This window comes from Abramis brama, assembly GCF_963993115.1.
Source record: "Abramis brama genome assembly, chromosome: 7".
Lineage (NCBI taxonomy): Eukaryota > Metazoa > Chordata > Actinopteri > Cypriniformes > Leuciscidae > Abramis > Abramis brama.
The window spans coordinates 41,176,626-41,192,777 of NC_139969.1; the positions used below are offsets into that span (position 1 = coordinate 41,176,626).

The 16,152-nt window shown below is 39.7% G+C and overlaps 1 protein-coding gene across 1 annotated transcript in view; it reads left to right on the forward strand.

Moving 5' to 3' along the window:
* Positions 1-6,058: 6,058 nt before the first annotated feature.
* The window catches only part of tmie (transmembrane inner ear), a 41,343-nt gene continuing 31,249 nt past the window's right edge, over positions 6,059-16,152 (forward strand). The window contains exon 1 of the mRNA XM_084120608.1: positions 6,059-6,407. Coding sequence (XP_083976734.1) covers positions 6,258-6,407 — 150 coding nt within the window. The 5' untranslated portion in view covers positions 6,059-6,257. The remainder of the gene's footprint in view (positions 6,408-16,152) is intronic.

Here is a 16,152-nt window from a genome sequence, read left to right on the forward strand (position 1 = left end):
CAGGTCCGGTTGGGCCAGTAAAGCACAATAGGGGTGTAACGATACATTGTTATATCAAGATATCGCAATATATAAAAATGTGACTATATGTATCGTTGATGTAAATGATATGATTCGCGATATAGAGTTAGTTTTATCCAAGGTTCCTCTTACTGTATTTAAATGGTATAATTCACACAAAAATGTAAATTCTGTCATTAATTACTCATCCTTGTGTCGTTTCAAACCTATACGATTTTCATTCAACTTCCAAACATATTACTTATAAATGCTTATATCCTAATATAAGTATTTATAAAATATTATTTTAATTATAAAACTATTTAAAAAATAATAATTATTATTAATATAATTATAATTATATAATTATTATAAAACCTTCTTTGTTTTGGCTTAAAATATCACGATAATATTGTATTGTGAGTTCAGTATCATGATTTGTATCGAATCGTGACTTGAGTGTATCGTTACACCCCTAAGGTGCAACCATCAAGACCTGCTCCTCGTCCTCCCTGACTTTCACAGTGTCTGTGCGAGAAGGCTCACTGGGGTTGCGTAGGCCCCAGGCCAGCTGTGGGCCAGTGCTTCAGTGCCGAGGGTCTCCTCAGTCAGGGAATAGAAGTGGGTTGTCTCCTAGGACATGAACAGGTCGACCTGAGCAGCCCCGGAGCATTCCCAAATCAGCTGGACCGTCCGAGGGTGTCGTATGATTGAGCTCGCCCGGGATGTAAATGGCACAAAGCGTCGTTTCTGACTCCACAGGAGGAGATAGCAGGCGAGTTGCGACATACGACAGGAGCGTAAGACCACCTTGATGGTTGATGTGCGCAACGGTCAATGTTTTGCCTGTTCTGACCTGCACATGTTTGCCCCGCAGCGACGGCAGAAACCAGCGCAGGGCAAATTGTACTGCTAGCAAGTCAAGGAAATTGATATGCCACTGCAGATGAGGTCCTGTCTAGACTGCTTGCCCATCACATACAGCACCCCAGCCTGTGCTGGAGGCATCTGTTGAGACAACAACATGCCTGGACACTTGTACTAGGGGAACTCCTGCCCGTAGAAAAGCAAGGTGCGACAACAGGCTGAAAGTACGTTGACAGATCAGAGTAATTTCCACTTGTTGTGTGCCGTGGTGCCATGCCCATCTCGGGACCCGGTCGTGAAGCCAGCGCTTCAGTGAAACTGCTGTCCTGCTCTGGAACGAATTCAAGCAGCTCAGCACTGACTGGGCGTGCTCGTTCGTTAGGCACGCCATCATGTCGACCGAGTCCAACTCCATACCGAAAAAAAAGATTCTTTGCATGGGAGAGTTTGCTCTTGACCAGTTGACCCGAAGCCCCAAGTGTCTGAGGTGCACAAGCACCATGTCCCTGTGTTTGCATAACTGATCTCGCAACTGGTCCAGTATGGGCTAGTCATCAAGATAGTTGAAGATGCAAATGCCCGTCTCCTTCAATGGAGTAAGGGTGGCCTCCGCTATCTTTGTGAAGATGTGGGGTGAGGGGGACAGGCCAAAGTGGAGGACCTTGTACTGATATGCGCAGAAACGGTCTGTGTCGAGGTAGGATCGAGAAATGAAAGTACGCGTCCTTCAGGTCGATCACTGCAAACCAATATTGGTTGCGAACGCAAATGTGTTTCAGCGTCAGAATCTTGAACGGGAGCTTGTGAAGGGCCTGGTTCAAGACGCGCAGATCCAAGATCGGTCGGATCCCACCGCCTTTCTTGGGCACAATGAACACAAGTATGGGCTGTAAAACCCTGACTTCATGTCGGCTGGAGTTGGTGTTGGCAGCAGCATCCCGCCGGGGCAGGGTGTGTTTGATCACCTCTGTCTGCTTCTGTACTGCCAAGAGATGCTGTGCTAAGTTCTCGACAGCATCGCTGAAGAGGCCGGCCTGAGAGATGGGGGAGTCGCGAAAGCGAACCTTGTCGACCTCCTTTATCTCGGCCAGGTTCAACCAGAGATGCCATTCCTGGACCACTAGCGTGGCCATCATCTGCCCCAAGGACCGTGCAGTGACTTTCGTCGCCTGGAAGGTGAGGTGTACGCAGCTCCTGCATCAACCCGGGGTCAGAACTAACCTCATGCAGCTCTTTTAGCGCCTTGGCCTGGTGTACTTGCAGCGGTGCTGTAAGCCTTGGCCGTGAACGCAGCCGAGAACTTACAGGCTTTTAATGGGAGATGTGGATGATCCTGCCAGGTGTCAGCATTTTGCGGGCACAACTGCACGCTCCGTCTGTGGGATCTCCACGTCCCCTTTGACCGCCCTACCATCGAGGGTAATGAGAACAGAGGAGGCAGCGCCAATGTGCATTGGCTTGTTCTGTTACCACTCAAAGGTGACGAGGTGCTCTCAGACGAGGTCCCACTTCTCCAGTCACTGACGTTAACGTTGAACGTGACTGACTGATAGGGAACACTGAGTTTTCGGGAACCACCCTGGTGGCTAGTTCCTATAACTAAGTTCATTGACCTACCCAGTGCGAAAGGGGCTTATGTGGCTTAAGTTTGATATAGCAGTTGCCAGCTGAAGTTATAATGTGGTGAAATGGAAATTCGTAAGTTTAAAATGTGTCATCTGTGTTTTGTGTACACTATAGAGTATACTGTTTGCTTCTGACGACTGACAACTGTGCTTCCCCTCTGAGTCACACCAGCCATCTGCTCACGGCCTGCCAATGATGACTTAGTGGTTAATGCAAATATAGCTCAATACAGCAGAGATCTGAAACCCTGTTGCTCTAAATCTAGAGCTTTGAGGTTTCTATATAGATCTCTGGGGTTCTTGGCTCAATTATACAGAATGCTTCATGACAAAAATCTTCTATATAAGGAGAAATGCCTGAAATTATGGCATTTTCTAGTGATAAAGTATCTTTACAAGCTGTTTAATTCATAACATTTCATTAAAAAATAACTGAATTAAAACTAAATTGTTGAATTAAAACTAAATCCATAAAATGATCTCATGATGGGAACCGCTGAAATGTTCTATAGCTTTATGAAGCTCCTGACGGAACCTTTTCCTCTAAGAGTGAGCCTCAAAATTATGCACTGAAATGTAGTTTCTGAAGATAAATTATTTTTGCATTATTTTATCTTTTAAATAAAAAAAATGTCTTATCCAAAACATGTTTTGTTTAACAAGTTTTGTTACAGATAACATTGATTAAAACACAATTATAACAAACACACACACACACACACACACACACAAGACAAAAAATAGTTTTTCAGCGAAAAATTTATAAACGATTCTTAAAATGTCATCTTTTGTGTTCCACGGAAGAAAGAAAATCTTCATGTTTGGAATGACATGATGGCGAGTAATGACAACATTTTCATTTTTGGGTGAACTATCTCTAACATTTGTTCACTGTTTTTCCTCCAATGCTCTGCCATGTGTTACAAATGCGAATAAATATGGATTTGATTTTAAGCAAATTAATTTATTCAGACAATATATCTAACAAATGTAAACACATGCCAAAGAGCTTTACAAGTGTATCCACAACTGAGAGACCACAAAGGACAACCACTCGCTTCATATTTACATCCTGTGGCCATCAATAATGGAGATAAAACAACAGATTAGACAGCAGATTAACCACAAAGACTAATAATACATTTAGTAGGACTTATGGCAAGTACATGTTAAACTAAAATAATGTGACATTTTAGGATAAAATAAGTCTAAAAAGCAAATAAATTAAATGCACAATATTATTAATATATATATATATATATATATATATATATATATATATATATATATATATATATATATATATATATATATTAATTAATAAAAATATATATTAATATATATAAAAAAATATATATTAATATATATATTTAGCCTAATTTTGTATATATAAAAAATATATAATATATAAATATAATATATAAAATATATACATATATAATATATAAAAAAAAAAAAATATATATATATATATATTTAGCCTAATTTTGTATTAACCTGGTGTAAAATGTTTAAGGTGTTTTGTCAAGCCGACCGTTTTTTAAGATGTCAATAAAAGTTAGATTATGATGGTACAATCCAAAGAAAAGCTGCTGGGTTTTTTGCAATAAACAAATAATGTTTACTGGTCTTTGTCTGGATCAGTTGGTGCTTATACAACCGTGTCTTTCTACTCAAATTAGTTTCTCATTTTGAATATACAGTATTTTGTAAGTAGTCATGTATAGTTATAAACGGTGTAATGTAGTTGAGCTTTATGGTGAAGATAACTACTAAAACAGCAGCCTTGAGTCATATCACAAGTTCAGTGCTGTAATGATTTATGAATCACATAAAGATGTGAGGCTTCTAATGAAAGCCAGTATATTAATCAAGTCTGTCACAATACTCTCAGACTTTGGAGGAATTGTCAATGAAATCAATCTAATGTTGATCTGTTTCTGTATGAGTTCATAGCACTGTCTACAGAGAGGATCAGGTTCAGTTCCACCCATAACATTAACAATGATTAACCGATCAATGCCTCTTACACTCACTGTCAGAGTTAAGCAAGTGTAGGTGTACACATAAATGCATAGGTAAAGGTTACATTTTAGGAATTCAAAATTGATGTTGATTTACAAATATAAAGAAACAAAGGAAACTCATTTGATGTTTCTGTCTCTATGAAGCCCCTCCTTCTGAAAAGCACACTGTGCTCTGATTGGTCGGCTGGAGCAGTGTGTTGTGATTGGTCGAGCGCTTCGAGTGTGTTTGGGAAATGTCCCGCTCTTACCATAACCGCCAGTTTAACACACTACTAGCTAACTCAACCAGGCCCCGCCCCTTTATTCTGCGTATTAATTATTATAATGAGGAATATTGTGGCGTGTTCGTTCCCGGAAGAAACTCAAGACTACAATGGAGGCGTTTCAGGAGTTCAGAAACACTGACACTGATATAGAGAAGAACTGGAGCTTTTTCACTCTCAGCAACATTACACACTAAAGACAGATGAAGATGGAGAAAAGCAGAACAGGTGCTCTTTCAGGCCTTGACGCACCAAGTCACATCAACTTTTTTCTAAGAGTGTATGGAGCTGGTTATGTGATGCAAACAGTCAAAAATGTATTAGTTTACAAATCATGCACAATGATTTGAAGTGTTTTGAGGTCCTAAGATAGAATTGTTTAAGGAATCGTGCAAACATACAATAATATGCTGCTGTCGAAATAAATTAAGGTTAAAACTTGGTGTTGTACTGCCACTGTAATTAAATTCAGCTGAAAACTGCAGTGAAGTTTTGCAAAAGGCACGTTTTTTTCCCATAGACTGTAAGAAAATATGGACGTATAGTGTCTGTGACGTCACCCGTTTCTGAAGAGCGTTTTTGAAGCCCAAAGTGGGCGGAGCCAGCCGTCGCCATCTTGGCCGCGCGTCACTGCCGGATAACCGAAACAGGGCATCACGATTAGCTGAGGTGACGTGACGCTAACAGACAGCAGACAAACGGCTAGTAGTGACATCAGCGGAAATCCACCTGTCGCTCAAGTGGCCACGCCCTTAATTATGCAGAACTTTAAGGCTCAATATAATTTAAACACGAGTTATAAAAAAATTCGCCCCCCTCACAGTTGTCATGAAGGGCAAAATTAGCTATATATACCAAAACCACTTTTTGTACCATGTAAACGTGTTTTTCTGCTGTGAAGTTTAACATGGGGGTGTATGCGATTGACTCTCTTCTGCAGCCGGTCTCTAGTGGCCAGTCGATGAACTGCAGCCTCCGTGTTGGTTTCAAGAGAGAGACCGGAAGGTTGCCGCTTGATTTTTCCAATGAGACTATTTTGGAAAAAAGCAAACAGTGTCAGCCTTTTACAGTTTGCTTTCAGTAAACTCTCCTTCTCTCAGTGGACAGCTGAACAACAGTTTGTTCACATGATTATTGGGGAACCTGTCGCCGATCCTTTGGCCAGGCAGATCAAAATACAGCGTGTCACACAATTCCTCTGATCCCTTTGTGTGCTTCTGTGTAACTCCCTTCCCCCACAACTCTCGTAACCTCTCTGTGCTCGGGACGGCGAGGCTGTAAACCACACCGGGGCTATTAATTAATTAATGGCCTTTAGCCGAGAGGCTGGAGAGCGTAGTGTGTCTGCGCGACTGAAGAGACCAGAGCAGTGTTAATGTAGGGGAGGCGGTGGACGTTTCGCACTGATAGACTATCAATCACCCGCACTATTGTGGTCGTGCGCAGTTCTCGGGGCAGAAGCAGCCGGGGGAGGGATGAGGCGCGGGAGAAGAAGAGGGAAGATGGCGATCGAGGGGCCTGGGCACCATCCGCCGCTAACCCTGGTGCCGTTGCTGATGAGCGTAGCGGCGGTGTTGATCTCACACCACGTCTTCAACGCCGCGGCACAGATACCAGACCCAGAGGTAGGAGATGCTCGGATGTTATGGCCCTTAAACTGCACTGTCGCTGTGGCTCTCTTTGTGTCGAACCGGCTAGCGTGAACCTCTCAGTTTTATGGCACTGGATGCATTGACAGACACAATGGCAGTGATGAGGTTAAACATGCATGTAGTCCTGCTGTAGGTTTCATGGAAACTCTATAGTTTAGGGTCCAATTCTCACTATTAACTAGTTGCTTATTAGCATGCATATTGGCTGTTTATCAGTACTTATAAAGCACATATTAATGCCTTATTCTGCATGATCATATTCTACATCCCTTAATCCCATACCTAAACTACCTTACTAACTATTAATAAGCAGTAATTATGAGTTTATTGAGGAAAAAGTTATTTGTTAATAGTGAGAATTGGACCTAAAATGTGACCAATTTCTCTGTCTCAAAGTTGGTGCTTATGTTATTTCCAAAACATGCATTGTCAATCAAATGCCGCTGTTTATTTATAATGCTCTTAAAAAGCTATAAGTGCAGTAGTGCAAGGACACTGTGTTGTGTCTTTAAGACGAAACGACGATTCCTTGCCTAAAGAAAAAATGTAAAATGAAGCAACCAAGGAGGAATTTATTTATAACAATCCACCCAGATGATAAACCTCCGAGAAAAGTGAGTTCAGGGACATCAGAGCTCAGTTTCATGAAAGGTCACTCCCTCAGAGTTCCCAGAACGACTGATGGATGATAAATAAAGAGATTCATGATGTGCATAGCAAACATAGAGCATCATTTATGTTTCTTTTTTTCCCCATTTTATTCACCCAAAGTACTGAAAGAAACTAATGGAATAGGAGAAATGGATAACGGCTGTTTTGAACTTTGAAGGTCACATCAGCACATTAACACAGATGACCTCACCAGCTGCATCTTTCTTACTCTGAAACAGGGTTGCCACGCAATTATTGTTAGCCTACTTACTTTTAGAGATTTAAACAAACCCCTAAGGGTCATGAAACCCTAAACCAAATTTTCTGAGATATTAACAGAGGTATGTGTGTTGAACACCATTGAAGACAATGTTAGCATCTGTTAGATTTAATAGTAGGCTAGGGGGAAAATGGTTAAATCTTATTTTTTTTCCGCTATTTTCATCTTCCGGGTCTAAAATCTTCATCGTGGCTGTGACGTGGCAGAGCACTGTAGTACTTTGATGACTCATTGGTGTCTCATAATTATTCATGAGACTGAGTTTTCTTATCCAATGAGAAGACACTTGCTCTTGATTATTCATGACACCACGCGGAACTTTCCAATGACAGACCTTTTACAGTCTATGTGACAGACATGTCAAACTGGTCAAACTGTGATATCGCGTAGTAGTAGATGAGAGAGGCAATCGTGGGACCAGTGCATCTTTCCCCGCGATGCTGCCAGGGCTAGACTCCGGCCATCAACCACGGACACATCTAAACTATGTTTGTGTGTGCAACCATTCAACGGGAGAATGGTGGACTTCGGCCTTGTACACCAGTGCAGGTTGCGTCTAGTGATGCGGTCCCGAGGACTTTTCTATCGCTTCAGAGGTGTGTGTGTGTGTGTGTGTGTGTGTATATAAAATGTAACCCTGACCGTTTTTCTTGCCTTTTGTTAAATAATCACTCGTTATTAAAATTTAGCTATTTCGATAATACCTCAATTGTATGGAACGTATGCTTAATTTGTGCAAATTTCTCTGTCACTGTCCATCTTTATTATGTGGGTTCAGGGGGCGCGTAGATCTAGACTATGTACGGAACGTTTTTTTTTTTTTGGACAAAAATAAGGTGTCAGTGTATTTCATTAGACTAACTTTTCCAGCTATAAAATAAAAGCATTTCCTCACGTGTTACCACTGATTTTTAGTGACTGTCGATATGCATGGGCCATTGGCGATCGAGAACTGTCCCCCCTGCTGTGCCGTACCACACCCACTCCCCCCCCTTCTTCTCACAGCCACCACGCCCATTTAAGTTGCATTCAAAAAGATTGTGAGCTAGAATTGAGCTGAAAGAGGGGGGTTCCATGACCCTTTAAACGTGAGAAAAACGCAGAATGAGATTTTGCTCAGGAATTATATATTTATGTATTTTTGGCATGACATGCGACAGAATTCTGCATCATAATGTCAGGACAACATAGAGTCATCGGAAAAATGTGCCTCTACTAGGGATATCCCGAGCTGATCTCAAGGACAGGTATTGGGTCCGAGAAAGTGTTTTTTAACTGATCGGGATCCTTAGCCTGATCCTCAGTTATCCTAAGCTCGATCCTTCATTCACCATCAGCTGTCGTGCCGGTGTCGTGCAGTAGGTGGCGGCGTGCAGCTTCAAGTGGGTTTGCCAACCGCAAAGGCCCGCTGAAATCTAAATGTAATTTTTTTAGCTTTTAGTATGAATATGTTAGCCTTAAGGTTATGAATAAGCTGGTGTTCTCCAAAACAATGACAAAATTCACATTTAGGAGATATTACAGTCTCTCACTTCCGTTAAAATGGATCAGGGACTTTTATGACAATCACTACAGCTTCTCATCACATCTTCTGTCCAATCAAATGCTCTCTAGAATCTAAAGCTCCACCCCCTTTGCTATAAACACCACCTGACCAAAGCGACTGTTGATACGTGAGCAATATGTGTTGGAGTGTGTGTTCGGTTAATCAAACACTCGAGTTTTAATCCGTTTTCCAACTGTACGTTGGTTAAGAATGAAATGAATGAATCCTCTACTATTGAATCCAGCGTATCATCAGCGCTCGGACTCGCTTCCATGGTGTCGTCAAGTGCGACTCGCTGTCTGTGAGGGAAACTAAACGCTATTGGCTGTTTGAAAAGGGGGAGGAGCCACTCAATAAGCCCCGCCTCAGCTTCTGTTTCAGTGGGAATCACATCAACGTATGAAGGTAAATCAGTAGCAAAACTCGAGAGCACGTAAATGTGAATTTGAGAACTTGTACAATAAATATTCGTACTTGTACATGAATATTTACACTCACAGCTCCAATGTGAAAACCTGTAAAATAAAAATCTGAAGTTGAATGTTGAAATTTGCACTCGCATACAATAGTCACAAACCTGTATTCTGAATCTGAAGCTGCAGACAAGTAGACACAAATGTGTAAAATGCCATTCACAGAAATACAACGACAGACACAAACTTGTAATATATATTTTGCGTTTAATCTTACGTTCACATTCGCAGTACAACCTCAAATAGGCACTTGCAACTTCTCAAATCTGTCACTGCAATTTCAAATTTCGCGCCTTGACTTTTGCTACTCTTTTCGCGATATATCAGGTGCAAACTAACTTGTGCACTTGAAACTGAGAGGCTGCGAGAGAGAAAGGGGGGCGGGAGCGGGGGGTTCAAAGGAGCCGTTTTATTGGTTGGCAGCTAGCCAATGAAATGGGACTTCGATGATGTCACGAAACCCGTGTGCACTGAAATGCATTAGACTGATATTAAAAGAAATAAATGATATTATCAAACTCAGTAACACAATGCTTATAATATAATGCATACTACAGAAAAGCAGATGAGCACAGAATATGACGAAAGAAAGCAAATGTGTTTTATTAATAATTTAACAAATTATGTGTTTTTTTAGTTTGTTTTTTTATTTATTTTATAACTGTTGGTCCATTAAGTCTTATTAAGCGGTTTCTTGGTTTTCTATGGGAGGAAAACGTACAATTAAACTCGTTGCATCTATTCAGAGCTCAATTGCTTTGCTTTATTTGTATGGTGTTTCCTGAGTTTGGTCTTTTAATACCACTGTCTCAATTAAACGCGTTGTGTTCATATTCTGTGCTCATCTGCTTTTCTGTAGTATGCATTATAAGCATTGTGTTTACTGAGTTTGATAATATCGTTTATTTCTTTTAATATCAGTCTGATGCATTAAGCCATGTTAGCGTTTCAGTGCACGCGGGTTTCGTGACATCATCGAAGTCCCATTTCATTGGCTAGCTGCCAACCAATAAAACGGCTCCTTTGAACCCCCCGCTCCCGCCCCCCTTTCTCTCTCACCGCCTCTGAGTTTCAAGTGCACAAGTTAGTTTTGCACCTGATATATCGCGAAAAGAGTAGCAAAAGTCAAGGCGAAAAAGAAAATGTTCATGTACAAGTACGAATATTTATTGTACAAGTTCTCAAATTCACATTTACGTGCTCTCGAGTTTTGCTACTGATTTACCTTCATATCAACGCATCAAACAAAGCTGCGGATCCAAGGCTCTTCAGTCTTTAAAAAGGAAAATAAGAAGCTCAAATGTGTGTCAAGCACACGTTCAAGCTTCCATGTTTAGCATATTTATTGCACACTTTTTAAATGAATGACTCGAAGGTAATTTATTTATTGTTTATTTTTATCTGCCGTCAGACTATGTGAGATGCCGTTGCCATAATACATACAAAACACTGCAGTTTCCAGCTGAAATGAGCACCAGATGCAGTAAAACACCAACAACCTTTGTTGCTTTTCACACAAATTATGATTTCAGGGGCAGATTTTCAATTAATAAAGACTTATTTCTGTGCAGTTCCTTGCACAATACTAAATTATGACCTAAAAACAGTTTACCATAGTGCATGATATTTGCATAAGCAGCTCCATATGAGTGTGTTTTCTGATGAAGTAAACTTGCTCAGCTGGTAAGCAGTGCACTCGTGATGTGAAGACGAGTCTGTGAAACACTGTCAGCACAAAAGAGTCACGATAAAACTGAGCTGAAATGGCACGGTTGCATCAGCAAATGGATTTTTTTAATCTCCCGTTTGCTTTTGTTAACACTATCGGGTATGTTTAGGGTTTAGTGGATGTATTACATTATTTACAAAAGCGAATGAATCTTATAGCAACACTCACCGGACATTCAATTCCAAACTGCTGCGATACGTACAGCAACCAACATGATAAGACGTTGCCGGATTCACGTTTGTCTGTTTCAGATAAAACTGAACGCTTTTAGTGCCACTCACTGAATTAATAATGTTACCCCTTAAAACTCATCTTTGATCACCAAAATGACATTTAAAAAAAAAATTTTTCCAGCATTAAAATAGCTTGAATGTAACTCATTTAGTATGCACGGTTCTATGAATATGCAAATGAGCCCCGCCTCCACTCACTCACTCAGCTCAGAGATCCACTCGGTCAACTCGTGTACAAGCCCATGTGTCAGAACGTAATCCTTTAGGAAAGTTAAGGGTCATCATTGGTGATTTACAAAATGATCAACATTTACAATTGATGGTTAAAGAGAATAACAGTAACAAAACAGATCAGTAGCCATTCAGTATGCAAATAATTCAATGACATTGTCACTGTTTGATTTTAAATGGCCAAAAATTTAACACATTTGGAGTTTTTTAAGGAAAATTGGTCCATTAAGGAAACATCGCATTGCAAACATTATGGGAATGTTACTTTTGAATGTTCTCTGAACATTAACATATAACATTTAAAAAACATCTGACTAAAACATTGCATGAAAGACGAAAACAAGAATAGAATAAATACATAACACACCTAGGAAAATATCTATCAAAAACAGGATATTGAACATGCAGGCTGTCAAAAGGAGTCTGTGTGTTATATGGTTTGAATTGAATTAATTGCAGAAAATGCTAATGGAATGTTAAAACTAATTATTGAAGTATATAGAGCCGATCTGAACATCCAGGGAACATGAGACGAGGTTTCCCAAAGCTGGACTACTGTACACTTTTACAGTATCTTAAAAACACAGCTCTGATTGAGTGAGGCACAAATATACAGAGCAGCGAATAGAAAAGCATCTCAAACCACAGGCGTGCTGTCTAAAGACAGAACTGTCACGCAAACACGACTTCAGCTGTTCTCTGACACATCTGTACGGTGCTGGAGACGGTTCACGTTCACAACCGATAATCGTGCAGGTTTCTATCAGCAGGCGTCAGACGCAGTGGTTTTCTGCTTATTAAACACGCATTACAGGGTCAATTACCAGGTGCCGCCAATTTCCCCTGCTGTACAATGTGTAATTCCAACATCAAACATCTTGAGGAGCACAAAGTCCTGGTTTGGTAACATGTAGTGCTCCGGTCGGCTCACAGGCGAAGTGGAAAACAGCAGCATATTTATAGACACATTTATGAGTGATCAAAGGGGCTTCTTCTTCAGTCGGCCGCAGGGAGTCTGTGTGTTATAAGACACAATTATATCATGTAATGCTGGAAGAACAAGCTCTTCATGCTGTTTAATATGCATACGAACACGTTTAAATATGTGTAATTAATTTCACACACGTGAATGTGTGCGGACAGTTTCAGCCTGTTTGATGTCTCTGCTTGTCTCGAGATGTGAATGATTGTTCCTCAAATAAGAGTCAATGGTTTTATTTCTCCGGATGATAGAAGAGAAGGGACATGAAGCACATTACAAAGAAAAATATCAATATATGATGTACAAACAGCTGAACTCTCCAGACAGGGGGTCTCGTGATTGAGTGGCTGTCAACAACGCTGAATGAGGCAATAAATCTTTAAATCCCACAGGCATAAAACATAATTTTTTCCAAATATATACCTACTTGTTTCACTCAAAAACCCTTCATTTTAAGAGGTATTTGTTCAAATAAAAGCACAAGTTGTGCTTTTTAGTGGCTTTTTCATTTCACTTCTGGTTAGTGCAGTTGTTTGTCTATACGGTATATGATTTATAAGCAGCGCGGATCAATATTAGGAGAAGATGGTCGAGCCGTAGCCTTGTGGATTCAGCACAGCAGAGATTCAGAGGCTTTAACTTAATATTTTTAGCTTAAATATATATATAAATATTAGGATAAGATGGAAAAGATGCCTCACCTTTACTTCTGGACCACAGGTGTCAGACATCTATATCTAAATACTAGTGCTGTCATTCATCGCATCTAACATAAACATTTTTGTTTATATATATATGTGTGTGTGTGTGTGTGTGTGTGTGTATATGTATATATATATGTGTGTGTGTGTGTGTGTACATACGTATATGTGTATGCATTAACAGTATATACTGTATATATATATGATATATATGTATATATATGTATATGTGTGTGTTTATATAATATAATATTTGTGTGTGTGTACATACGTATATATATGTATGAATTTACAGTATATATACTTAAATGTATACGTATTTATGTACACACACATATTATATTATATAAACACAAACTTGTATGTTAGATGTGATTAATTGATTTGACAGCACTACTAAATACAGTACATTTACTGGATGACTATATTATGACATTTAAACATCAATATTTGTTTAATATCACTGAAACATAAGATTCAGTGATCTTTCTGTCATTCCATAATGATCCACGAGTCTGTTTTGTGTATGTGGGATTTGTAGTAGTAATTCATGTAGATTTGGAGTTTTTTTAAGTTATAAAGTGAAAAGTTAATTATGGTACTTTAATAATCATAATTAATGGCGTAATTATTTAATAATTCTATGAACTATATTTACATTGACATTAGATTTGATTTCAAGCACATCTTCATTATTCATCACAACGATTCTTCACATTCAGTGTGATTTGACAGTCTATTGCTATTGTAAAGGCATAAGCTGTTCTGTGCTGGAGCCGAAGCCTGTGTGAAAGACAAACTCCAGGAGACGTGAACCGGTTGTTTTATTCACCTTGGAGAATTACCACAGTTTGATGTATGACTTCTCTCAACTGCTCTTGATGTAATCCCAGACTGACTCGACAGTGGGAGTAGATCTCCGTGTAAATCTATCGAAGGCAAGGGCGTAGATTTTGTTTGAACATTGGGGGGGTTGAAGTTTGGGTATGCCTCCTGATGCCTCCTTTTCATGTGATCATGGTATAAATATTGGGGGGGTTGTAATGCATAGATATCCTGAGGTATCCTGAGATGATGGGCATGGGTGTTCATGTATTGAGTCACTGTAGTGTGCGTGCGTTCACCAGCGCGATTCAAGATTCACACGAACAAACCGATTATCTACGACTGAATTTATCACTGATGTGAGCGCAGTAGCCTGGTTCCCTAAGGATTCAATCCCAATGAAGATGAAAACTTTTATTTTCTGGTTGTCATACTCTCATTAAGTACTATTTAGTTGTGTCCAGATATGTTGGGCAGAGAAAGAGCCGAAACTGAAACTCATCCGAGCGGAGTGCCTCAGGGGTTTGTGCTGAGCCCATTCCTGCTGGAGTCCCGGACCGCTAATATCTGATGTAACTGTGGAATAATATTCACGTGGTCATTTACGGTGCGGGTCGGGAATCAGTCGGCACAGGCGGACTGCGGGTCTGATACAAATTTGACCGTAAATTTCACAAACATTTGACCTAAATTTAAACCCAAACCAGAGTCAGTTCTGTCTGTAAAGAGTATGCCTATATTGAACAGGTAGAGGAAACAAGACTTCTTGGAGTTATATTAGACACCAGGCTTAAAGGGGTCATATAATGGTACATGCACTTTTACAAGTTGATTGTACTGAAATGTGTGTTGGCAGTGCCTGTACACAACCATCATATAATGTCAGTATAAAGCTGGTTTTGCTAAGAAGCTGCTCCTGAAAAAAGGATCGGTACCAACTATTCGTGTTCCTGCTGCACCTCCAGAAGAACTAAAGTGAGTGTAACGTTTTATGAACCTTTATATTAATCTTTATATTACTCTTTGCAAATCGCTAGCAGGCTTCAAGGTTTACACTCAGGGTACATTACGGCATGTTTTCTATGTATGACGTTCTCAGTATAATTCATAATCCCACGTTTATAATGAACAACGCGTTATGGTTACTGTGTTACGGTGTGCGCACAGAACAGAGGGGCGGGGTCAGCAAAGCTCATTATCATTTAAAGACACATGCACTTAAACGGCGTGCTGAAAAAAGAGCTGTTTTTGACCAGGTAAAATGAGTGTTTTCTTACAATAGTAATGAGAATTTTTAATTAAAGTATATTACAAACTTTTAATTTAGACCCTAAAGAATCATAATAACTTGTACAAAAATGGCATTATATGACCCCTTTAAGTGGTCATTAAGAGATGTGCAAATTTTTGTAAAGCTTTATTTTACAGTGTCCTTGTCTCATTCTCTGTCCAAAATATCTGTATATCTGTATATATATATATATATATATATATACGCATTGAAGAGTTTCTGCATGTGAACTGTTAGCTAGCTCGTACAGTATCTGCTTAGACCTGAAGAAACAGGGGCCGATCTCTGAATGTCTGGATGGGCTTTCAGCAGTCTCTCTATCGATGCGACACAGCAGGAGACATGTGGAAATCTCAGGCGTTATTGAATAACACTGAAACATCAATACTAATTTACTTTTATCTGCTATCTCCAGCCTTACTGATAGGAAATGGTACCTTTTATCTAGCAAAAATATCACTCTAATCAGTCAATACTAAATACTAACGTCGATGCTAATTATTAGTGCTGAGGCAAGCCTGGCCATTTCATGGTGACACTTAACCCTTTAGTCTGAATGTTAAACTTTATCATGTGCACCTTTTACACGACAGACATGAAGGAATTGATTGTGAAGCTTATTGAGGAGAAATGTGCTAAAGTTGGATATTTAAGTAACATATGATACGTACACTATAAAGCAAATCTCACCTGTACACTATATTATCACCAGCTCTAATGTGCTAAATGTGACGGCATGAAGATATTAAGATATTATAAACATTAACCTCATGATT